This window comes from Salvelinus namaycush, chromosome 11 (assembly GCF_016432855.1).
Source record: "Salvelinus namaycush isolate Seneca chromosome 11, SaNama_1.0, whole genome shotgun sequence".
In the NCBI taxonomy this organism is placed as follows: Eukaryota; Metazoa; Chordata; class Actinopteri; order Salmoniformes; family Salmonidae; genus Salvelinus; species Salvelinus namaycush.
Window position 1 is genome coordinate 6,329,235 of NC_052317.1, and position 26,002 is coordinate 6,355,236.

At 41.5% G+C, this 26,002-nt stretch overlaps 2 protein-coding genes across 2 annotated transcripts; both read right to left on the reverse strand.

The window, feature by feature from the left end:
* Nucleotides 1-1,313: 1,313 nt before the first annotated feature.
* LOC120055736 (arf-GAP domain and FG repeat-containing protein 1-like) lies at nucleotides 1,314-14,996 on the reverse strand. The gene is made up of 12 exons (XM_039003671.1): nucleotides 14,686-14,996; nucleotides 12,642-12,735; nucleotides 12,154-12,269; nucleotides 11,713-11,854; nucleotides 5,731-5,887; nucleotides 5,309-5,416; nucleotides 5,012-5,156; nucleotides 4,777-4,862; nucleotides 4,614-4,682; nucleotides 4,074-4,235; nucleotides 2,874-2,971; nucleotides 1,314-2,560 (listed from the first exon to the last, which is right to left on the reverse strand). The coding sequence occupies exons 1-12, from the start codon at nucleotides 14,850-14,852 to the stop codon at nucleotides 2,501-2,503; spliced, it is 1,404 nt and encodes a 467-aa protein (XP_038859599.1). The 5' UTR covers nucleotides 14,853-14,996; the 3' UTR covers nucleotides 1,314-2,500.
* Nucleotides 14,997-15,089: 93 nt separating this feature from the next.
* On the reverse strand, nucleotides 15,090-23,747 carry zgc:110269 (probable flap endonuclease 1 homolog). The gene is made up of 11 exons (XM_039003672.1): nucleotides 23,412-23,747; nucleotides 23,012-23,087; nucleotides 22,605-22,707; nucleotides 21,080-21,134; nucleotides 20,929-20,990; nucleotides 20,653-20,789; nucleotides 18,532-18,592; nucleotides 18,159-18,290; nucleotides 17,727-17,872; nucleotides 17,305-17,449; nucleotides 15,090-15,803 (listed from the first exon to the last, which is right to left on the reverse strand). Exons 1-11 carry the CDS (start codon nucleotides 23,491-23,493, stop codon nucleotides 15,747-15,749), a joined length of 1,056 nt encoding a protein of 351 aa, XP_038859600.1. The 5' UTR covers nucleotides 23,494-23,747; the 3' UTR covers nucleotides 15,090-15,746.
* Nucleotides 23,748-26,002: the final 2,255 nt, after the last annotated feature.

Here is a 26,002-nt window from a genome sequence, read left to right on the forward strand (position 1 = left end):
TGGAAAGGCACACACCTGTCTATATAAAGTCCCAAAGTGCATGTCAGAGCAAAAACCAAGCCATGAGGTCGAAGGAATTGTCCGGAGAGCTCCGAGACAGGATTGTGTCAAGGCACAGATCTGGAGAAGGGTACCAAAACATTTCTGCAGCATTGAAGGTCCCCAAGAACACAGTGGCCTCCATAATTCTTAAATGGAAGAAGTTTGGAACCACCAAGACATCTTCCTAGAGCTGTCTTCCTAAACTTAGCAATCAGGGGAGCTGGGTCAGGGAGGTGACCAAAAATTAGAGCTCCAGAGTTCCTCTGTGGAGATGGGAGAACCTTCCAGAAGGACAACCAAATCAGGCCTTTATGGTAGAGTGGCCAGACGGAAGCCACTCCTCAGTAAAAGGCACATGGCAGCTCGCTTGGAGTTTGCCAAAAGGCACCAAAAGGACTCTCAAGACCATGAGAAACAAGATTCTATGGTCTGATGAAACAAAGATTAAACTATTTGGCCTGAATGCCATGTGTCACATCTGGAGGAAACCTGGTACCATCCCAATGGTGAAGCAAGGTGGTGGCAGCATCATGCTGTTGGGATGTTTTTCAGTGGCAGGGATTGGGAGACTAGTCAGGATTGAGGGAAAGATGAATGGAGCAAAGTACAGAGATCCTTGAGCTCCTGAGTTCTCAGGACCTCAGATTTTGGCGAAGGTTCACCTTCCAACAGAACAACAACTACAAGCACACAGCCAAGACAACGCAGGAGTGGCTTCGGGAAAATCTCTGAATGTCCTCGAGTGGCCCAGCCAGAGCCCGGACTTGAACCCGATCGAATATCTCTGGAGACCTGAAAATAGCTGTGCAGCGACACTCCCCATCCAACCTGACAGAGCTTGAGAGGATCTGCAGAGAATGGGAGGAACTCACCAAATACAGGTGTGCTAAGCTTGTTGCATCATATAAAGACAATAGGCTGTAATCACTGCCAAAATGTGCTTCAACATAGGGGTCTGAATACTTATACATTTTCACAAATGCCTAAAAACCTGGTTTTGCTTTGTCATTATGGTCTATTGCGCGTAGATTGAGGGAAAAACGTAATCCATTTTAGAATAAGGCTAAGGTAATAAAAAGTGGAGAAAGTTAAGGGGTCTGAATACTTTCCAAATGCCCTGCATATAGGCCTATCACTGTCGCAAGGCATATGAACTAACAGGTTATAAAGCAAACAATGCAATTATCACAACACATAGGTTGTAATATGGCTTTGTTTTTGGCTTCCCCTGTGATTTGACCCCCGCACCTTTACGTAATGCAGATAGGGAAGCAAATTGTAGTTAAAAATCTTTAATATTTATACATATATTTATATATGTACACATTGACTTACATATTCCTGTAATGGCAAGTAACATGATTAAATGCATTAAAAGTGATTGGGTGCCACAAGTAACCATCTCTCCAAATAAAAACAAACTTCTCAGGTGTTTTTACACACACATGCGGGTCAGGTTACATGGAGAGGGCTCGCTTAGAGCACAAGAACCTTTCACCTCTATTCCCTACTCTCCTTCCCTCTCTTTTTGTGCTGCAGTAGACACCTGCCTGTCATCAAAACGGCTAGTGCTGGGGTCTCGTGTTTTTTTTGCAGGCATTTGTTCCTTTCCAAACGGACTCTTACCTATCTAACGTTAGTGTGTTCGGGCTGTTGTTACACTTGGGACTTATCCTAGTCACAAATTTAAAAAAAAAAAGAGTAAGGTTAAAAGACCTGGGTTGTATTCAAGGTTATTCAACGGTTGTGTAAACCGCTAGGCAAAATGCTGTTGTAACGCCTTGGGATAGCACTACGGTGTTTTGAGCCTAATAAGAACAGGGCCACGTTCAGTAATAGTGCTATTAATTATGCACCAAATAAAAGTCCCTTTCCCGGATGCCATACCTACAGGCAGAGGTGTCATGCCCATTGAAACCGTTACACATTACATTGTTTCGTTTACACACAATCACATTAGACTGAATTTGACCATCAGTACCCCCTCAAATAGAATTAGGTGCATATCACCTCTGCCAGCCTGATAATTCACATCGTTCGAGGCAAAAACTCTTCACGTCACCTCAGTTCCCTCCTAGACTTGTATACAACCCTGATAGTTATCCTATAAAACACACTGGTAGAAACATAGTGGCACATCCATAATGTTGCCCAACCATGTCAAGTCCTTATTATACCTTGTATTTAAATGTGATTACAAATGCCGATATGCACAATAAAGAGCTGTCAAATGAACAAAAAAAGTAAATGTATAGAGAACGTATTTAGTCCAAGGGCATCATTCCACGGCAGTCCCAAATCCCATAGTCCTTTATAGTGTCATAAACTAAGCTTTAAATAAAAACTTGAATTCAGAGTTTCAGAAGTGTACGGTCACATCACAGGGTGTGACGGAGCCGGTGCATTGAATAGGTGCTGCATGCTGCCCTCTGGTGGTGTTGACGAGGAGATGGGCGCACTACAGGAAGGGGTTGGTGGAAGAGCCTCCAGCGGGGTAGGATCCATCCGGGGCTCCCGCCTGGTTCAAAACAAATGGTTCATCAATATAATATCGTAAAATAACATAACTATCAGCATGACTTCCAAACTCATCCATGAAGTTAGCAGAGAGAGCGAGGCTACAATGGGTGACCGCCCACATAGGTGTTTTTACATTGGACCCATGCAGAAGTTGCATGTGTAAGTAAATTACATGTGTTCAGACTTGTATGTGTTATGTCACAAAGTGTTTCACACTGGTATTACAAGTATTACTATTAAAGACCACAATGCATCCTTCGGTCCCTCAACATGATCTGGAAACACACACACACAAGCTACTAGATGCTCACCATGAATGGGTTATTGGTCATCCCCGGCCCAGTCATGGGCTGCCCAAAGTGGGTCATGGAGGGATTGGTCTGCCCGTAGACTGGGTATCCACCAGGGCCTGTCCATGCAGAGAAACAAAACGAGGCTGAATGGCCTATTTACCATTTAACTTTACCTGGTAAAAGTAATAACTTGCCGGTGAACGGTAAAGTTGACCTTTTCTGCTAAATTGTAAAGTTATTACGTTAACCGGCGGTTATTACGTTAACCAGTGGTTATTACATTAACCGGTGAGTAACAACTTTATGAATAATGTAATAACTTCAACCAAACATGTAATGACATACCAAAATCAATGTTATGTCCTACTACCCTCAATTTGATGCACATACCACCACCTAGTGCCAATCACAACACAAACAACTCAACTCATGCTCATCATACAGGAATACAGGACACAAGCACACGCTGAAATTTACACTCATGCATAGTCTCACTCACTCACACACACCACTTCATTTGGTCATTATTAAATCAAGCTCATTATGTTGTCCGGTGGTTATTATGTCAGGTCATCAGGTCAGTAGCAACTTTATTTAATGAACAATAACTTCAACCGATCATGTAATAACAACGTCTGTGTTATTTCCCTCATTTTTATGGACGTGGAATGGTGCTAAAACCATCAGTCCGGCACTCCAGGAAGGTTCAAGCAAACACTCAAAGTATTTGAACGATCTGGATGACACCAGGGCAATTGGTGTCAAATTAACATGTTGAGTAACCTTGCCTGAAACCCGAAGACTGGCATTACAAGGTAACACAAGTTCAGTTCAGCAGAGGCTATCAAAGTCACGTGCTGCATTATTTGCAGGGAACTATTGTAGATTACATGTTTAGATTTAGCAACAAATGTTATGTTCATCATTCAACCATTTATTACGATTACCAGCAAGTTATAACATTTACTGGTTTAATTACATTTTAAAAAATCGAAAAGTTATTTCAAACATAAAAGTTGTTACATTTACCGTTGTTACAGGGATACCTGTGAGAAATACGACCTTTGTTTATAGTGGAGGGTCACAAGAAAATTTGAAACATTTGGTGAGTCAAAACACAATATTTGTGTGGGGAGGGTGGTTACAGCTTTGAAGTAAAGTCCAAACTATATTGTGGTATGGGTGAGACTACTAAGGAGAAGAGGGCACACTACTTACCATTGGGTTGCTGGGGGTGGTAAGCCCCCGGCTGGGTGTAAGGGCAGGAGGCCTGGCCAGGGAAGGGCTGCTGGAAGGTCCCACTGAAACTGGTCGGGAGGCAGTAAGAGGAGGGGTTCCCAAAGCCAGCAGGCATACTCATAGAGCCTGTGCCAAACGAGGCTACAAAACACAGAGGGGAGGGCGGAGTGAGTACCACGAACACAGTGGTACACAACCGTACCTTTCAATGTACAGTATCTACTGATATCAAACAATGCTATTTCAGACAAATTGACAAGCATTCACTGGCAGAGGCCCAAAAATGTCCTTTAAGCATGCTTGTGTTCATACTTCTGACTTCAACCACACACACGCTATGCATGTATTTATGTACTTCCACATGTGCTCTCACACACACACACACACACACACACACACACACACACACACACACACACACACACACACACACACACACACACACACACACACACACACACACACACACACACACACACACACACACACACACACACACACACACACACAGGGTTATACCATTAGTCTGGAAGGGGTTGGTGGCCATATCCGGGGCGGCGGCAACAAATGGATTATTGGACAGGATGGCTGAAACAGGACATTACATCATGTTTTCATTACCTTTTGAGGGTCACCCATTTCAGAAATCAATGTTCAGGAATGTGTAACACAACCCACTCACCTCCAAAGCCTTGCTGCACATGCATGCTGGGTAATACTGGCTGAGTCTGGGCAGGCGAGGTTCCCAACACAGCTCCAAACATATTCCTAGATTCACATAAATTAATAACATTAATCAATTTGTTATCTCATTGAATCATAAAAAACACTTTTTAGCAAGATCCAGAGGTAGTGTTAGTGTGCATATCTAAAACCTATTTTTAGTGCCAAGTTTTGAAGTGGCGCCTGTCTCTCACCCCTGGACACTGCTCCCTGTGGGGGCCGAAGAGCTCAGCTCGTTGTCCAGCTCAGCAAGAGCAGCGTAGCGGTCCTCTGCTGAAGTGCCCAGCTGGGACGGAGCCGGTACAGCACCGGCCACCGACGGCACTGGGACACCTCGCCCTACAGAGAGCGAGAGAGACATAAACAGGGGTCAATATACACACATGGCAAGGACATGGACACTTAACACACAAAAATAAGATAACATGTTGTGCCCGGAACAGATATAATGTAAATAAGAGGGTATGTATGAGAATGGGACCCAGGGGTACCTGATGCAAAGGACTGTGAGGGGGGTGAGGTGCTGAAATGTGAAGGTACTCCAGAGTTGCCAAACGCCTCAAAGTTGGCAAAGTCGGCGTTTGAGTTTACCTGAGTCGCTGCAAACCACAGAGGAGGAAACAAAACACTGACAACGTGAGGAATGAGGAAATCATAATGGCATTATGGTACATGGGAGGAGGGGCAGATGACAATGATTTAACACGAACACATTGTAATGACGTGTTAAGTCTTCTTACACTACTCTTTATAACTGCTCATTTCCAAGCCCTCAAGATATGATTTTGTCTCATTGAAGACAAACATTTCGAATCAACTCAATATTGGGAAACTCCTGAACTGCCATTTAAGTAAAATTTTCACTTGGCTTAAACTGAAGTTAGTTTGAGTGAAGGCCATCCCCACTCATTACCTGACTGGCTCGGGAAATGTGCAAAGTTGGCAAAGTTGGAGTTGCTGGCAGCCTGAGAGGGCAGAGTGGCAAAGATGTCTCCACCCAGGTCAGATAGGAGGTCAAACTTCTTCTCCTGAACTATAGGATAGGCCTGGGAGCGAACCACCACCGGCGACTGGCAGAGGGAGGGAGAGAGATGGAAGGGCATGAGGAATGACAGCATGCTTTAAAGAAAAATAACTGGGGACATGGGGTTGCACCCATTGACTTTTAAACTCAGCAACAAAAAAAAACATCCTCTCACTGTCAACTGCGTTTATTTTCAGCAAACTTAACATGTGTAAATACTTGTAAGAACATAACAAGATTCAACAACTGAGACATAAACTGAACAAGTTCCACAGACATCTAACAGAAATGGAATAATGTGTCCCTGAACAAAGGCGGGGTCAAAATCGAAAGTAACAGTCAGTATCTGGTGTGGCCCCCAGCTGCATTAAGTACTGCAGTGCATCTCCTCCTCATGGACTGCACCAGATTTGCTAGTTCTTGCTGTGAGATGTTACCCCACTCTTCCACCAAGGCACCTGCAAGTTCACAGACATTTCTGGGGGGGAATGGCCCTAGCCCTCACCCTTCGATCCAACAGGTCCCAGATGTGCTTAATGGGATTGAGATCTGGGCTCTTCGCTGGCCATGGCAGAATCACACACAGAACGAGCAGTATGGCTGGTGGCATGGTCATGCTGGAGGGTCATGTCAGGATGAGCCTGCAGGAAGGAGGGAGGAGGATGTCTTCCCTGTAACGCACAGCGTTGAGATTGCCTGCAATGACAACAAGCTCAGTCCGATGATGCTGTGACACACCGCCCCAGACCATGACGGACCCTCCACCTCCAAATCGATCCCGCTCCAGAGTACAGGCCTCAGTGTAACGCTCATTCCTTCGATGATAAACGCAAATCTGACCATCACCCATGGTGAGACAAAACCGGGACTCGTCAATGAAGAGCACTTTTTGCCAGTCCTGTCTGGTCCAGAGACGGTGGGTTTGTGCCCATTTGCGACGTTGTTGCCGGTGATGTCTGGTGAGAACCTGCCTTACTATAGGCCTACAAGCCCTCAGTCCAGCTTCTCTCAGCCTATTGCGGACAGTCTGAGCACTGTTGGAGGGATTGTGCATTCCTGGTGTAACTCGGACAGTTGTTGTTGCCATCCTGACCCTTATCCACTGGTGTGATGTTCGGATATACCGATCCTGTGCAGGTGTTGTTACACGTGGTCTGCCACTGCGAGGACGATCAGCTGTCCGTCCTGTCTCCCTAAAGCTCTGTCTTAGACGTCTCACAGTACGGACATTGCAATTTCTTGCCCTGGCCACATCTGCAGTCCTCATGCCTCCTTGCAGCATGCCTAAGGCACGTTCACGCAGATGAGCAGGGACCCTGGGCATCTTTCTTTTGGTGTTTTTCAGAGTCAGTAGAAAGGCCTACTTAGTGTCCTACGTTTTCATAACTGTGACCTTAATTGCCTACTGTCTGTAAGCTGTTAGTGTCTTAACGACCATTCCACAGGTGCATGTTCATTAATTGTTTATGGTTCATTGAACAAGCATGGGAAACAGTGTGTAAACCCTTTACAATGAAGATCTGTGAAGTTATTTGGATTTTTACGAATGATCTTTGAAAGACAGGATCCTGAAAAAGGGACGTTTCTTTTTTTCTTGAGTTTATAATGAGAGGGTTTGAACATAAATAACATTTTAGACTTTAATAAAGTATCGAAAAATGCACAATATTGTACTGTAGCTTAGACCCTATTTCACATCATCTGACGTTGTGTTGTACCCACCATCAGTTGAAACATGCTCTTAACTTCTCTAGGATATGGGGCAGCATTTTCACGTTTGGACGAAAAGCATACCCAAATTCAACTGCCAGCTACTCATCCCCAGAAGATAAGATATGCATAGTATTAGTAGATTTGGATAGAAAACACTCTGAAGTTTCTAAAACTGTTTGAATCATGTCTGTGAGTATAACAGAACTAATTTAGCAGGCGAAACCCTGAGGACAAACCATTCAGATTTTTCTTTTTTGAGGTCACTTTTCAATGGACTTTCATTGGGAATCCAGATTTCTAATTGACCATCTTGCAGTTCCTACCGCTTCCACTGGATGTCAACAGTCTTTAGAAATTGGTTGAGGTTTTTTCCTTTGTGTAATGAAGAAGTACGGCCATCTTGAACGAGGGTCACTTAAAGTGTCCTGTTTGTTAGAGGCGCGTGACCAGAAAGCTAGCTACAGTTTGTTTTAATCCTGTATTGAACACAGATCATCCCGTCTTCAATTTTATCGATTATTTACGTTAAAAAATACCTAAAGTTGTATTACAAAAGTAGTTTGAAATGTTTTGGCAAAGTTTACAGGTAACTTTTGAGATATTTTGTAGTAACATTGCACAAGTTTGAACCGGTGTTTTTCTGGATCAAACGCGCCAAATAAATTGACATTTTGGATATATATTGATGGAATTAATCGAACAAAAGGACCATTTGTGATGTTTATGGGACATATTGGAGTGCCAACAACAGAAGCTCGTCAAAGGTAAGGCATGAATTATATTTTTATTTCTGCGTTTTGTGTCGCGCCTGCAGGGTTGAAATATGCTTCTCTCTTTGTTTACTCTGTTGCTATCCTCAGATAATAGCATCGTTTGCTTTCGCCGAAAAACCTATTTGAATTCTGACATGTTGGCTGGATTCACAACCAGTGTAGCTTAATTTGGTATCAATGTGTGATTTAATTAAAGTTTGATTTTAATAGTAATTTATTTGAATTTGGCGCTCTGCATTTTCTGTGGCTTTTGGCCAAGTGAGACAGTAGTGTCCCGCCTAAACTCAGATTTTTTTATATAAATATGAACTTTACCAAACAAAACATACATGTATTGTGTAACATGAAGTCCTATGAGTGTCATCTGATGAAGATCATCAAAGGTTAGTGATTAATTTTATCTCTATTTCTGCTTTTTGTTACTCCTCTCTTTGGCTGGAAAAATGGCTGTGTTTTTCTGTGACTTGGCTCTGACCTAACATAATCATTGTGTGCTTTCGTCGTAAAGCCTATTTGAATTCTGACATGTTGGCTGGATTCACAACCAGTGTAGCTTAATTTGGTATCAATGTGTGATTTAATTAAAGTTTGATTTTTATAGTAATTTATTTTTGAATTTGGCGCTCTGCATTTTTACTGGCTTTTGGCCAAGTGGGACGTTAGCGTCCCACATATCCCAGAGAAGTTAAATACAGGGTGGGTGTCATTTCATTCACAGAAATAATAGAATAGACCCATCCCTTCAGACCACTGCAAATTAGCTGGTACAAGTATAATTTGAATTACTACAACAAAAGACGACCACCGGTCCGACCACCGTCGAATGGCATTAGCGGTTCTAGTGTTGACAACGGCCACAGATGATTGATTTTGTAAATAAATAAAACAAATTGGGGAAGAAAAAAAGCAACGTACTGCTCCTTCCTTGACTTTTCCTAAATGTCTGTATTTTACATTGCTCAGTTGTCAGAATGTTTTAATCACAAACAGAAGTACAGTATTTAGAGCTTTATACCAGTTTTTTTCTCTCTACACCTATTCCTACTTTAAACAGGCCAAGTGCGCTGTAGGACATTGGTACCTAGCCAGGAACTAATGTGTCTCTCTCTCCTCACCGAATGAATGACGTAGGTTAAATGGATGCATGGATGATAGAAACTGATAATTGTGCACATTACTTCAACTGAATTCAAATTAGGCCTAACTGAATGATAAGGAGGGTGAAGACAAGAGGTTGAATTAATTTAGAATAGTGTAAAATTGGGAGCATAGATATGAGAAGACGAGATTGATTCACGCGTAAAGGCACGGTTAAGGGCCCACAATACAGGGCCCGATACAATCAATATCGGGCCCTCCTTGTTTTCATATCTTGTCATGAATATATATTTTCATAAATATTTTATGCAATTAATTCTTTACATTTGTCTTATGCCTATTTATCAGCATTGGCACTTATGTTTATACTAAATAATTTGACCGCACACCCTGAGGGTTCCTATCCTTCTTTTACATAATACTTTGTAAAAATAAGCTGTTACTGGACTGTATCATTTACTATAACTATCATTAAATCAATTTATTGTAAGGGAAACAGAAACATGCTACGTGTTGCAGTAACTTTACGCCTTTAGAGTAATGCAAAACATATCCTTGACTCTATCCGAGTTGATGAGCGAGGAGAAACGATCAATGCCAGTCAGCCTGAGCAGCTGGCCCATCGAAACTACACCTAAACTATACCGAAAACTAATTTCACACATAAGAGTTAGGCTAAATATTAAATTGACAGTCTGATGAGTGACAAAATGATCAGTTGTCAAATTGTACATGAAGAGATGGGCGCAGCTTGAAAGAGGCAGAGAAAGGAGCACCACTTTATCAAATCCTCCTCTAGAGTCACATGCAGGTAATTCTCATGCAGTCACATGGTGCTTTTTTTTTGTTGCCGTGATGTGGGTTTTGTTCTACATTGGTAATTTTAATTCCCCCGACCACGCAGGAGGCCATTTGACCCTTGGTAGGCCGTCATTGTAAATAAGTATTTCTTCTTAACTGACTTGCCTTAAATAAAAAGGCTAAACATATATATATATATTTTTTTTTAAACAAGGTAACACGTTCTGATTGCTATATATAGTATTAGAAAGAGCATATTCTGCAGTTCTCTATTTCCAAATATCACTTTTCCCAAGAATAACTGCGCTGTCCATTCATTTGAGCACTCACGCGTCAGCATTTCTCAGGCTACTAAGCAAAGACTAGTAACATAATAAAATATGCTATTCAGTTTTATTTGATACATTTTCTTATTTCCAATGTTTCTTTAGACCTGCCAAAACCAATTAAAGTAGAGGTTTTTGATTTTTACTTATAGCTTAGAGTAACAAACTAATGAAAATGCTGTTATGTCCTGTGAAATTATCGTTTTAAAAAAGTATTATTCTAATGACCTTCATAAACAAAACCAAATTATTATTCTTTGGATAACATATATAGACTGTTAGAATGTTGACCCGTCATTGGCTGGAAGGGGCCAGACGTATGCGAATGACTGCCTAACAGAGTTCTCTAGCGGATACTTATAGGCTGAAAGGCCCGGCGGTTCTAGCGTTAAATTGTCATGTCTATTCTATGATCTGTATTTCTATGATTTCAATAGGTTTCCTATGGAAGATTGACAGTATAATTTAAAACTGATATTCCCATTCAAGTCAACATTCTCTGATGCGTGTACCTCCAACCATCTCTGTGCTACCATTTCAAAGTTGACATTTCCAAATGATTCCTATTTTCGTACATTTATCAGCCAAAACATGACACCCACCCTGTATTCAAGAGCATGTTGTATCTCAACCGATGGCGGGCACAACACAAAACCTAGATGATGTAAAATAGAGTCTAAGCTACAACATATGTGAAACCAATTTATTTTGTTGAAAATTTGACGTTAAAAAAAAACGAAAACATTTTCGTTTTTTTGGAAGACAACAAAATACGGTGTTTGTAAACTCTTAAATGTTATCAATCTCAACCATTTATATTTTCCAGTGATGAGGACATCGATGTATGGTGGTGTATGCAAAATGGGTCAACTTTGAGCACCATTATCTCTTGAATGTTTTGTTATTCAGGTCCAAAAAGCCACTTTCTGTGCACTTCTACAAATACCTATGGAAGTGAAAAAGTAATTGAATTTACACTAGACAAAGTTATGATATTTATTTTTTTGCATCAGCCTAAAATGGATTTCCCCATATGTTAGGAAATGACTCAAAAGCACATTAGCCTGAAATGTATTATGTCATATGTTAGGAAATGACTCAAAAGCACATTAGCCTGAAATGTATTATGTCATATGTTAGGAAAGAAGATGGGGAAATACCTGACGTGTTGGGGGGGTCTTGTTAAGCTGCAGGGTTTTCAGGGGCTGGACCTCCGGGGTGCTGCCTGTGCTGCTGCCTGAGGTGCCCGACTTGGAGGCCTGGGCTGTGGCTACCGTCCTAGCCTGGTCTGGAGAGACGTACCTGTGTGCACACAACCATGAATAAAAATACATCCAGGGGTGGAATCGATGGGGAGTTCCCAAGGCGAAATAATTTTCACATGTAAAAATGGGTTGTTACTTGTCTTTTTAAAGTGAATTCATACGATTTTACATTGACAGCTCTGAGTGTGATTTTATATTGACACATCACAATAGAAACTGTGGGATCTGCAAATCAAATTCTTCTGCTTTCGACAATGTTCAGTTCAAACGATGCAATAGAAAGCAAGTGAGTGAAGCTCAGTGAACAGATGAATGAACCAAAAAGAAGCATCTCACCATCTTTTTTTCTCGTACTTTTCCTGGAGGAATTCTTTGACTTTCTGTGGTTCGTGGAAGTCTGGAACAACCAATGTCCTGTCGTTGTACAGCCCCAACCAGATGTGTTTACAGACCTAGAGTAGAGGAAGTGTTTGGGGAGAGGGTGTGGCGAGGGTGTGGCGAGAGAGCGCGAGAGAGAAAAAGGAATGCCAATAAACTCCCTAGAGAGAAACAAAAAAACTTCAAATAATGAAAGCAGACATGAGGAGACAGACACGCATAAAGATACTAATCCAGTGTTTTTCCAATGCTGGTCCTGGGGACCCACAGGGTATGCAGGATTTTGTTCTAGCCCAATACAAACACATCTGACTCGACTAATCATCAATAGCTTTGAATGAATTGGATTTGTTCGTGCTAAACTGGAATAAAAGCCTGCACTCCCTGCAGATCACTAGGATTGAAGTACACATTTCTTAGTACATTACTTGACCTCATGTCATTACCTCGTTGGTGTGTTTCTGTAGGAATTCAATTTCCTGTTGCGTGAAGGTGGTCATAGAGATGGACTTCACTCTGTGGGGGGGATTCAGCCCTCGTCTAGTTGGGAGTGGAGGGGTATGTATTCGGTGTCATTCAGTTTACAATGACCAGGCAAAACATGACTGCACACTCACAGCTAAACTGTGCATTTACTGATATTCACTGTCAAAAGGGTCGTTCCATTTGATTTCAATCACTTTTTGACCGCACCACTTTTGATTTGAACAAAACTTATCATACATATTTGCCCATGGTAGAAGTGGTCAGAAAGTGACTTTTTGAACCTGAATGCCAAAACATTTAGGAGATCAAAGTTACCCCATTTTGCATCAATGTCTTTATCACTGGAAAATATAAACAGGGATGTCAAACTATTTATCCTTTAGCAGCAATTATCAAAAAACATGTCAACTCATTTTCGCATATGCTTAATCCATATTTTACATAATCTGAGGTGTTTGTATTGTGCCCGCTATCAGTTGAGACACAGCATACTGTTGAATACAGGGTGGGTGTAATTTCAATCATAGAAATAGAAATTCATAGACTGGATTTATCCCTTCAGACCAGTGCAAATTAGCTGGTACATAATTGAAATTCTAATGTTTACTTCCAATTACTACCACAAAGATGGCCACCGGTCCCCCCACCGTCGAACTTAAATTGGAATGTCTATTATCTGTATTTCTATGATTTCAATAGGTTTCCTATGGAAGATTGACCGTATCATTTAAAATTGATATTCCCATTCAAGTCAACATTCTCTGAGGTGTGGACCTCCAACCATCTGTGTGCTACCATTTCAAAGATGACATTTCTATTTTATTTGCATTTTAATACATTTATCTGGCAAACCATGACACCCAATAGCATGCTGTTTCAACCGATATGAGGCCTAACGAACACCTCAGATGATGTAAAATAAGGTCTAAGCTACACGTGGGGGAAAAAATGAGTTTATGCATTTAGATAATTGATGTGAGCATTTGAATTATATCAAACTCAACTATTTATATTTTCCAGTGATGAAGACATGGATATTTCATGGTCGGGTGGGGTATGCAAAAAGGGTTCACTCCATCTCCTATATGTTTTGGCATTCATGTCCAAAAGAGGTCAAAAAGTGATTGAAATCAGATGGCACATCCCAAAAGTGAAAACCACCAGTGAAAGTCATTATATGACTCATAAGGCTATGCATTCATGTGCCTAGCCTTCACATATGACGTGAGATGATCACTTGTGGCATCAGGTGTGGTTTTGTCAGAAGTCCTTTCCTATTGTGGTCTCTGAACCAATATAATTTGCATTACTTGACCTACTGCCCCATTTCATGTATTCTACAAGACAGTGGCTGGCACATACACTTCCTCTATCTCAGGGATGGAAAACTCCAGTCCTTGGGGGCCTGATGTATCACTTTTCCCCCAGCCCTATAAATAACACACCTGATTAAACGGAATTGCATTCTAAACTGAATACCTTGATTAGTTGATTATTGGAGTAAGGTGTTTTAGCAGGAGCTGGGGCAAAAGTGTGTCAACAATCAGGCCCCCGAGGACTGCCCATCCCTGCTCGATCTATAACGTTACACATATAGGCGTGAGCAACGGATGTCCCAAACTACGCCTACGGTATAGACAAGTTGATTGGGAAATAGGTTCGCCGGTGCGGTGACGTGCCGTTTTGACACACTGGTCAAATATTTGTCTTTTATCAGACAAGTACTTTCGGCACAAACAATCCTTTAGTTAGTTGCCAAGCTAGGTATGGAACTGCATATTGACCTTCTAAAGATGGGGAATTGAGACCCCTCCTTACAACAAAGCATGGGCTTGCGACCCAGCCCAACCAATGGCCTCGAGCTAACGTTGGATAGCATTACCTGCTGTGTTGGGGAGCTTGCCAACGTTAGCTAAACCACCAAAACACATCACAAAGAACGACATTTTTCTTTAAAAACAATCCCACATACAAACACAGCTATAGAATCAACACAGTACTTACAAAATGCCAGAACAGGTGGTACAGACGAAGGAACCCACTGTCATGTTGGCATAAGTCGGGCCGCGCTGGTCGCAATCAAAGCACTTCCTATTCGGGGGTTGGCTAGTCATTTCCCGAAGCATCTTGAGATGCGTCTCCTCTTGTTTTCGCTTCGCACTCGTCGCCATGGTTGAGAAATGGGGCTACTAACGGTGGGAGAAGTTTATCGAGGCCTACGGTCTTCGGGGAGGCTTGCCTCGACAGCGGTGGTGGTTCAGACACCTTGCTGAGAGGTCTAATGGGACGGACACGTTCCTTCTTCGTTGGCATACAGGAGGTGTACCAGACAGCTAACCGGAGAGTGACTGACACCTACCGGTGGGAAGATCTGGTGGGCAGCAATGACCAGTCGACAACATATTATATTGATGAATAAAAGTTTAATAGTAAATACCATCATACTGACATCTTGTGTAACAACACTGATACAAGAGATTATCATATTTTGGTATCTACTTTGACATGATCATGTTTATCAAGATAAGAAAGTAATTTGCCTCAAATTTGGCACTGTTGAGGGTAGCAGGTGTCCACCAAATAAGCCATGAGCCCATCTGACCTCCCTCCATAGAAATCAATCGGCTCCTGTTTTGGATGAGGGAACAAGCAAGCCAAGGCCCCACAGACAGTGGTTGCACTGTTCTCGCCAATGAGTCTCCGCCTCTGCTCATCCTGTTTACTCGCTCCCTAGGAGTTGGCCTGGGTCATGTTCATTAGGGCACAACGTTTTAAAACGGAAAACGAATATGAGCATTACTTATTGGATATGCCCAGGTAGTCTGCCCGTTTCAAGGCGGTGCCTAACGAACATGACCCCGAGGTACTCGCTGTCACAAATCTTTACATAATAAGAATTGGTTTATGCTCAATCGTTAGGAAGTTAAATAAATGTATAGATCAGTTGACCTGCACAGCTCCTTTCTCAGGTAGACCCTCATGAACAAGCATATCCTTTTAACTGTCAGACAGCTGGTTGGTAAGGATGCATTTGCAGTACCACCAGACTCCGTCGGAGGGCAGTGTCACTTTGACCTCGCTCTCTTTTCTTTGGTGCCAATGGAATCCCCAGTTTCAGACGGCTACAAGTGGAGATAAGGCTGGTATTTCAGACACAACACAATAACTGAATAGATACCAGAAATACACAGGCTAATTTAGATGTCACATCACTTTAGTCTGGATTCCAGTCTGTTTCTGCTTTAGCCAACCTGCAATCATGAAATGTTATATTGCCAAACAAGGCAAGGCAACAATGTGACGTTGTTGAATGCAGGAACAGTTAGGGAACCAGAGGGGTGTACTACGAAGCTGGAGAGAGGAGTTAGCGAGCTTACTTGAGTCAATTCTGTGTTCAACTCGAGATTACCGTTGACACGAAGATGGCTCACCTTTAAACTAGGTACATTTCTATGGCAGTGAATGCTTCATCTCTAACCTGCTCCGGGGCAGGGCAACTCCACTTCATCCTGAACTAAGCGTTTGAGCCGAAAGTTGAGGACCAATCAAATTAGATTCCCTCACTCTCACAGAGTGCCTCATCATCCCCTTCTCCGGACCATATTTGAGGAAGACTGATTCAATATTTTTTAAAGAAAAATCTATTTTGTGTAGTAATATTCAAAGATATACCACACTACACATTTAGCGAAGACAGGACGCATTTAAAAGTTGTGGGTAAAAAGGGGCTTGTGGATTGATAAGCACACCAAAGACGATATTAATGATACGATTAATAAAAGAAAGATGGCACTTCTAATAGCCCATTTCAAGATAAGCTTTCTTTCATTTCGTCAAAAATGTTTGTGGCACCGACTCCCCCATGGATTGCTGTTTCAGCATTGTCTCAATGACGAGTTCGGCTTTTGACTTGTCACGTTCGACGCGAACACGCAGTTACAAGCTGGCTCAAGTTAACGGCGGCTGCATGATCAATATCCACCTTCGCAACATGTATGAAGCCTGAGCTTGAATTTGAAGCGAACTGAAGCTGGCTAGCTTTAGAAAATCCAGAAAATATCTAGCTAGTGTCTTAGTATACCCCTGAGGCTACTATTCCCAGTACAGCAGTACAGGGTCGTGTTCAGTAGGACATTTAGCAACAGAAGGAAAACCTGTGTTCTTATTGGACAATTAAGTTCAGTTAGTACATTCATTGTTTACATTTTTTTTTTAAACACTTTTCAACTGTATAAAGAGTGTTGATCCTTAGACATCTCGATTGACAGTCAATATAACCTGATAAATTAAAGGTGATCAATCAATAAAGGCATACCTACATGGAGGATGAGGTTATAAATTACTTAGAAAATTGCTGTACATTTCAACCGAATTGTAAAACTGAAGTTAACCTTAGCTGTATTGGATATAGTGGACCAATGTAAAGGGTTGATACAGTTTGGGGATCTCCAAAGCCATAAATACCATAGATATGAAACATTTGGCATCAATGAACAGGCTAATAAAGTCTGATATATAGCCATCTCTATACCAGGCTCTGGGCCATGTGATGTAGAGTTCAGCAGGTACTCCCACCATAAAATGGCGAGGTGTCATAAAAGTGTCATAGTGGGGTTATATCACCTGTTGCCTTTTCCGTGTAACACGGAAGAAGTCCTCCATGCGAGTTTGTCGGCTCTGTCCTGCTGCCTTGTCCTCCTCCCTCTCCTTCCTCAAGCGTTCACGCTTCTCACTGAACTTCTGCATTCGACCTCGTACCCTTTGCTCCCTACATAACACACACATATATGGAATAATTCAGTTTTAGATTACTGGGCAAGGACATAAAACAACCATGCACTGCAGATATAGAGGACACGATTTGTGCACACCAGGGGTCGTATATATCAAGCGCCTCAGCTTTACCTTTTTCGAACACAATTAATAAGATTACATGGTCAAGGGGAACCTGATCCTAAATCAGCACTCCTACTCTGAGATGCTTGATACACATGGCCCCTGGTCTAATTCCAAAGGTGGTCGGTCATACAGGACCAGAACAGTACTTGACGTGTTTCTCGTGGCACAGAAAGTGGACCAGGGCCTCCTCATCTGGCTCATTCCAGACCAGGTTCGGGAGCTCGGTCAGGGGGGCATCCAAAAACAGCTTGCGGGCATCCTGATACTGCCAGAACAGTGGGACAGGGTGGGTCTGAAGGAGGAGGGAGAAAAGGGGTTGGGTGTTAGTCTAATTACATGGACAGGAACAGAGCATAGAAGGTGAGGTCTGAGATGAAAAATGAAATAAACATTCGTTCATATATGTTATTCATATGTGGAGTGGTAACAAATGACATAGATCATTTAATATTTTCTTGGTTTACTAGTATATTCTATCCAGACTTATAGATAAGACTTCAGCAAACACATTGGCACCAAAATCTCCAAGACAATCGCATTGCAGTAATATGAACAGTTGTCAGGGAGGGAACATGTACCTTTCTGTTGATGTTCAGCACCACGTTCTCTATGTTCCGGTGCTGCTGGATCAGAGTCAGAGCTCTCTTAGGTCCAAGGCCTGTGATTTTGTCACAGTAGTCACAGCCCAACAAGATACACAGGTCCACAAACTGACATAAATTAGGAGGAAAGACAAGGGGTGTTAGCCTAAGAGATTAAATATCACTGAATAGATAGTATGGGAGCATTTGAGGGTTGAGAGACAGTTGAGAGATTACACTTGAGAGAAAGGTACATGATGTTTATGCCTTACAAGAATGTAGTATGCTTGTACACATGATGCCTATGAACATGTAATGAAGGCCTATGCCTCATTCAATACAAATGCTTTGGGTGGAGGAGGTATTTTACCTCTTCATGTGTTATCTTCAAAATTTCTAGCAGCTTGGGCAGAGAGTACTCAATGACTTCGCTGTGTGGAGAAGAATAATTAGATTTAGAGACCCAGAGAACTGGCCATCAGTCATTACAATAACTTAATCAATGAATCAATTCATGTTTTTTATTTTTTTATTTTTACTAATACTTTGCCACAAAGTGCTTAGACGTAACCCTGGCCTAAGACCTTTTCTATTGGGGGAAACCACAGCAGTATAAACAACGTGTAAATATATGAAACATAAATCCTGTACACTCTAAATAGTATGATATGTTACATTTCATATGATATGTATTACTTTGTAGATGTCCATGATCTATTTTGTATGATATGTAACAAATTACAATTCATATGATATGTTACGAATTGCAATTTGTGCAATATGTTACGAATCACAATTAGTACATCATGCTACGAATTTTCAAAAACGTATGATATATGTTACGAATTCCAATTTATTGTGGCTAACATTAGCTAGGTGGCTAACGTTAGCTAACCTAGGTGTTAGGGGTTAAGGTTAGGGTCAATGTTATGCATGAAACACACCGACAATATCTGTGCCAATAGGTACTTATCACAGTGGGAGTGTTCCTTCTCTTGCTAGAACGAAAGCGGTACCTGCTGCTTGATGACCCGGTATCGACGAACCTACCGATTCTACTTGTAGAATCGCAACGCTCGTGTCAGTGGCCAACTACTTCACTTTGAGCCAATCAGAGAGCACGAACCCCCATGTGGGGGAGCCTACACTTCATATGCAATGTCGGCTATTGAATAGTAGCTAGCTAAGTGCACAGATGCAATACACACAACACTAAATACTTCCTCCAAACTATCTAACCACTGTAGCTAGTATTGGCATTATAATTAAATCACAATGGATTTGCTAGTTTCCATTAAACAGCTGCCTGTGTTCGCTGCTGAGTTAGTGCAGTGTCCTTAGCTAGCTATGTTGCACAAGCTAGCAAATATGCTAACTTTAGCTAGCTAGCTACACATTTGGCTATGGGCTGGCACTGACAGTATGGGATTATGGAGAGTGAATTAAATTGTCTCTTCGTCATCTTGCTAGATCTAGCTGTGGTCATCTGGTTAGTATCAACAAGGGCTTTCTATAAAATAGCAACATTAGCGCAACATTTGTCAGAGTGTCCATGTTTCCATCCTTTTACTTTTAGATTTGTGTGTATTGTTGTGAATTGTTAGATACTACTGCACTGTTGGAGCTAGGAACACACACAATTCGCTACACCCGTATAACAACTTCTAAATATGTGTATGCGACCAATTCAATTTGATAGCTTGGAATCTAGACCATAAGCAAAACGCACAGATATGCAAAGCCAAACAACGCTACTGCCACCTTCTAGTTTGGAGTATTTTAACAAGGCTTTTGTGCCTGACGACTTCCAAGGTCTTTGCTGTGTGAATAAAAAAGACATTGACTGCAGACCCCCTATTCAGAGGTGCTAAGTACTGTCGGCGTTTCACTATCCTGCTGGTGTCTTGAGCTTTTATGGTTAAGCTTAGGGTTAAGGTTAGGAGTGATGTTAAAGGGTTAAAGTTAGGTTTAGGGGAAGGGTTAGCTAACATGCTAAGTAGTTGCAAAGTAGCTAAAAAGTAGTAAGTAGTTACAACGTTGATAATTAGCTAAAATGTGATGAGATTCGAACATGCAACCTTGGAGTTTCTTGACATTCGCGTTATTTGAGTTGCTAGACGTTCATGTTATACACTCACCCATACCAAATCATTGTCTTATGTAACCATTGAGGCGGCAGGTAGCCTAGTGGTTAGAGTGTTGGACTAGTAACAGAAAGGTTGCAAGATCGAGTCCCAGAGCTGATAAGGTAAAAATCTGTCGTTCTGCCCCTGAACAAGGCAATTAACCCACTGTTCCTAGGCCATCATTGAAAATAGGAATTTGTTATTAACTGACTTGCTTAGTTAAATAAAGATAAAATAAAAAATAAACACCAAACGTAACATATCATACTAATTTGAGTGTCCCTGAAGTACATTTACTATATTACGTCTAGTCTATGAGACCAGGCTGTATAGACATGATTATGAACTCAAAGGTGCACTCTCACCTGTTTTTCTTGGCATTGAGCTGGCGGATCAGGATGTTTCCACCAAAGGGCAGAGTGTCCATGTCTTCTGATGCTACCGCGTCTACTACGCCCTGTTTCACCAGGTGGGCACATAGTGCCTCGCCATCTCCTGGAGCCTGGAGAGAGAGCAAGAGAGTGGAAGGAGAGAGTTCATATGTTATGGTTTCTGGTGGCTGGTGTTTGTTCAAGACAACTTGGTATAATTAGGGTATGTGTTCAGGGTTAGCATGCTACATAGAGCACTCGCACACTGACCTGGATGATGGGCACACCCATAAGCTCCAGAAGGTGGAGACAGTCCCGTGTCTGAGGGGACACTACAGGTGCCCACAGAGAGGTCAAAAGTAAAATACAGGAAGATGGAAAACTGATATGCGTTGTGATTGAATTCCAATGTTTCTCTTACCTGCTCCTGAACGACTGGGGGAGCTCCAGCCTGCAGCCTGTGCCCTCTTCTCCAACTGAAAGAAAACAAGAGAATACAATTAAATTAAACCGTATTGACATGGACTGTAGCAAATTGTACTCTATTCCCTATTTAGTGTAGTGAACTACTTGTGAGGGTATCATTTTGTGAGGTACAGTGCCTTCAGAAAGTATTCATATCCCTCGACTTAATCCACATTTTGTTGTCACAGCCTGAAATCGATTAAATAGATTTTTTTCCTCACCCATCTAGACACAATTGCCCATAATAACAAAGGGAAAACATGTTTTTCGAAATGCCAGCAAATTTTTTGAAAATGACACCCCTGAGTCAATACTCTGTAGAAGCACCTTTACCAGCGATTACAACAGTGAGTCTTTCTGGGTAAGTCTCAGAACTTTCCACACCTGAATTGTGCAACATTTGCCCTTATTATTTTCAAAATTCTTCAAGCTCTGTCAAATGGGTTGTTAATTATTGCTAGACAGCCATTTTCAGGTCATGCCATATATTTAAGTAGATTTATTAAGTCAAAACTGTAACTCGGCCACTCAGTAACATTAACTGTCTTCTTGGTAAGCAGTTCCAGTGTAGATTTGGCCTGGTGTTGTAGGTTATTGTCCTGCTGAAAGGTGAATTCATCTCCCAGTGTCTGGTGGAAAGCAGACTGAACCAGGTTTTCCTCTAGGATGTTGCCTGTGCTTAGCTCCATTCCTTTTGTTGTTTTATCCTGAAAAACTCCCCAGTCCTTAACGATTACAAGCATACCCATAACATGATGCAGCCACCATTATGCTTGAAAATTTGGAGAGTGGTACTCAGTAATGTGCTGTATTGGATTTGCCCCAAACACAACACATTGTATTCAGGACAAAAAGTTAATTGCTTTGCCACATTTTTTGCAGCATTACTTTAGTGCCAGGATGCATGTTTTTTAATATTTTTATTCCGAGCTTCCCACTCGGACAATTGCTGTAATTGATATTCAATGTCTTATTTTCCCCCCCCTTCTACCAATAGCTGCCCTTCTTTGCCAGGCATTGGAAAACCTCCCTGGTCTTTGTGGTTGAATCTGTGTTTGAAATTCACTGCTCGACTGAGGGACCTTACAGATAATTGTACGTGTGGGGTACAGAGATGAGGTAGTCATTAAACAATCTGGTTGTGAGTCCATGTAAGTGAGTCCATGTAACTTATTATGTGACTTGTAAAACACATTTTTACTCCTGAACTTATTTAGGCTTGTCATAACAAAGAGGTTTAATACTTGACTCACATTTCAGCTTTCATTTTTTATTAATATGGAAAAAATGTTTTTAACATAATTCCACTTTGACATTATGGGGTATTGTGTGTAGGCCAGTGACAAACAAATCTCAATTTAATACATTTTGAATTCAGGCTCTAACAACAAAATGGGGGAAAAGTCAAGGGGTGTGAATACTTTCCGAAGGCACCGTAGGTAGCTATGGTCTCAGCTGTAATTCTAAGAGCCGCCACTAACCACAGCACTTTTCTCGCCAGGAGGCTTCCCATCGAACACAAACAATGGTTTGATGTCATGCTCCAGGAAGGTTAGCGTTCGAAAGAACAAACCTGTCAAGGGACTAGAGCGAAAGGATGGGAACATGGGTTAGAAACAGAAACAGGGCCCTGAATTCAGAGTTAGTTTACAACAGGTCTACACATCCCAATAGTCTAAAGTGACTCCCTCTAGCTACTTACTTCATCTACACTGGCTGGAAAGAACTGGACAGATGACAGTAAATAACTGGTAGACATTCACCATATGCTTTCCCCTATCCTGTGATTTCATATCAGTGCAGATGAAGGGGAGGAAGAAGCCACATTTGAGGTGCTGTCAATGGTTGGGTAAGCTTCTCAATTTAGAAGTTAGAAATGACAGCTCACCCCTGAAACTGAAGATTTGGTACTGCAGTGCGGAACTGGTTCAGAACAATGAAGGTGTCCAACGCAACGACCTTTCCTAAAATTTTGAGACAAAACAAATGACTGCATTTGTAAAATCTTTGATTGAACTCAATGAGTAGGAAACATCCAACTGTGCTCATATCTAGTACTGGATTAAACTTGGCCAAGCTAGTTTGATAACGTGAATAATGCCTGCCCTGTCTGTTAGCTTCAATGTTGGGGATAAGTAATGTCAATTATTGGGTGAGCACACTGATGCTCCATAACATTATACATGCTAGGATGAGATAAAGCGCATATGAAGGAGGTCAATGTTGATACTAGCAGCAAACTGCATGCTAGCTAGCTAACGTTAGCCGTAGCTAAGCATCAAACGTACCTGTGTAGTCGCAGATCTCTTTGTAAGAAATAGCACCAGGTGCATCGCTACGAATCAAATCTGCCAGTTTTGTAATACCCATTGTGCTTGTCTGACAGTTAGTTATAAAGCTAACAACTTAGATACACAGTTTCGGTGATGCTGTGCACCCGGAAACCTGCTGTGCACCCGGAAACCTGCGTTGTTGTTGGTACACGAATCTACCAATAGGGGTTAGGAGGGATCAAACAAAGGGAGAGAGCACAGTAAGAGATTATACCTTAAAGCCACCCATAATGTATTACCGTAAACAATTTACAAACAATCCACTGATATACACTGAACAAAAATATAAACGCAACATGTAAAGTATGGTCCCATGTTTCCTGAGCTGAAATATAAGATCCCAGAAATGTTCCATAGTGTAACGACCCTGGGTTTATAAGCGCGGAAATCGACTCTGCCGCACGAGCATGCTTTTGCGGCACAGTCGATAGCGCGCCGGACCTCGGGCTAGGAGGTCGAGGGTTCGAGACCTGCTCCCTGCTGTTTCATTACATTGGTGTCGGAAGTGATCGGACCTCGCATCCACGACAGTGCGTGTGCTTGGCCGGTGAGCGCGTTCCTGTAAGACGTAAAGTCGCAAGCTAGCGCGAGGACGCGCTCTTTGAAAGGAGGGAGTAGTGTAACGACCCTGTGTTTATAACCGCGGAAATCGACTCTGCCGCTGGAGCATGCTTTTGCGGCACAGTCGATAGCGCGCCGGACCTCGGGCTAGGAGGTCGAGGGTTCGAGACCTGCTCCCTGCTGTTTCATTACAATATGTACAAAAAGCTTATTTCTCTCAAATGTTGTGCCCAAATTTGTTTACATCCCTGTTAGTGAGCATTTCTCCTTTGCCACAAGAATCCATCCACCTGACAGTTCTGGCATATCAAGAAGCTGATAAACCGCACGATATTACGCCGGTGCACCTTGTCCTGGGGACAATAAAAGGCCACTCTAAAAATGTGCAGTTTTGTTACACAACACAATGCCACAAATGTCTCAAGTTTTGAGGGAGCGTGCAATTGGCATGCTGACTGCAGAAATGCCCACCAGACATAAGCCACCTCCAATGTTGAGAATTTGGCAGTATGTCCAACCCGCCTCACAACCGCAGACCGTGGCGTCGTGTGGGTGAGCGGTTTGCTGATGTCAACGTTGTGAACCGAGTGCCCTATAGTGGCAGTGGGGACAACGAACACAATTGCATTTTATCGATGGCAATTTGAATGGACAGAAATAACGAGACGAGATCCTGAGGCCCATTGTGAGACCCATTTTTTAAAAAGGTATATGTGACCAAGGGATGCATATCTGTGTTCCCAGTCATGTGAAATTCATAGATTAGGGCCTAATGAATTTGTTTAAATTGACTGATTTCCTCATATGAACTGCAACTTAGTAAAATCTTTGAAATTGTTGCATGTTGCGTTTATATTTTTGTTCAGCATATTAGTTGAAAATGTATTTGTGCATCTATTTATTTAGCAATTTATATATTTTCTTGTAATTATGAATTAAAAAAGAATGTAGGGGTAGATCAGCTTTAATGTTGCAATAGATTGCAGCTTCTATCAATGTAATTGTCTGCATCATTTCCAGTTCCCCATATATTTTTGGGGTATATACATATATATATATATATATACATACATAGGCATACCCACATAAATAAATATACACTACCGTAGAAAAGTTGAGGGTCACTTAGAAATGTCCTTGTTTTTGAAAGAAAAGCACATTTTTTGTCAATTAAAATGTCAAGAAGTGACAAAAGCATGGATACATTTTTCTGCATCATTTTTGGACAGAAAGTTTAAGATTTTTGCAATGTTACCAAGATGGAAAAAAGCTGTCCTTGAAATATTCTTGATATGTTCGTCAAAAGAGAGCTCAGGGTCCAGAGTAACGCCGAGGTCCTTCACAGTTTTATTTAAGATGACTGTACAACCATCAAGATTAATTGTCAGATCCAACAGAAAAGCTCTTTGTTTCTTGGGTGCAAAAATTCTAACTAAAAGATTGGATTAGGTTAGAAAAATGTATGTTATTTAGCTTTGTGTACCACAAGATTAATCAATCAGTCACTCAACGTACATGCAAAAACACAGATATTAAAAACAAATTAAAAAAAAAATCTAACTGCAATAGAGCATGCTGGGGAAAAAAGTTTATTTGTTATCATAACTTACAAAAATAGAGTTGGTGTGACTTCTCATTTACACTGAACAAAAATATAAACGCAACAATTTCAAAGATTTTACTGAGTTACAGTTCATTTAAGGAAATCAGTCAATTGTAATAAATTAATTAGGCCCTAATCCCAATTGGCCCAACGTCGTCTGGGTTAGGGGAGAGTTTGGCCAGGGTAGGCCGTCATTGTAAAATAAGAATTTGTTCTCAACTGACTTGCCTAGTTAAATAAAGGTTAAATAAAAATACAAAAATGAAATGATCTATGGATTTCACATGACTGGGAATACAGATATGCATCTGTTGGTCACAAATACTTTTTAAAAAAGGTAGGAGGGTAAATAATAAATCCAGTCAGTATCTGTTGGGATCAC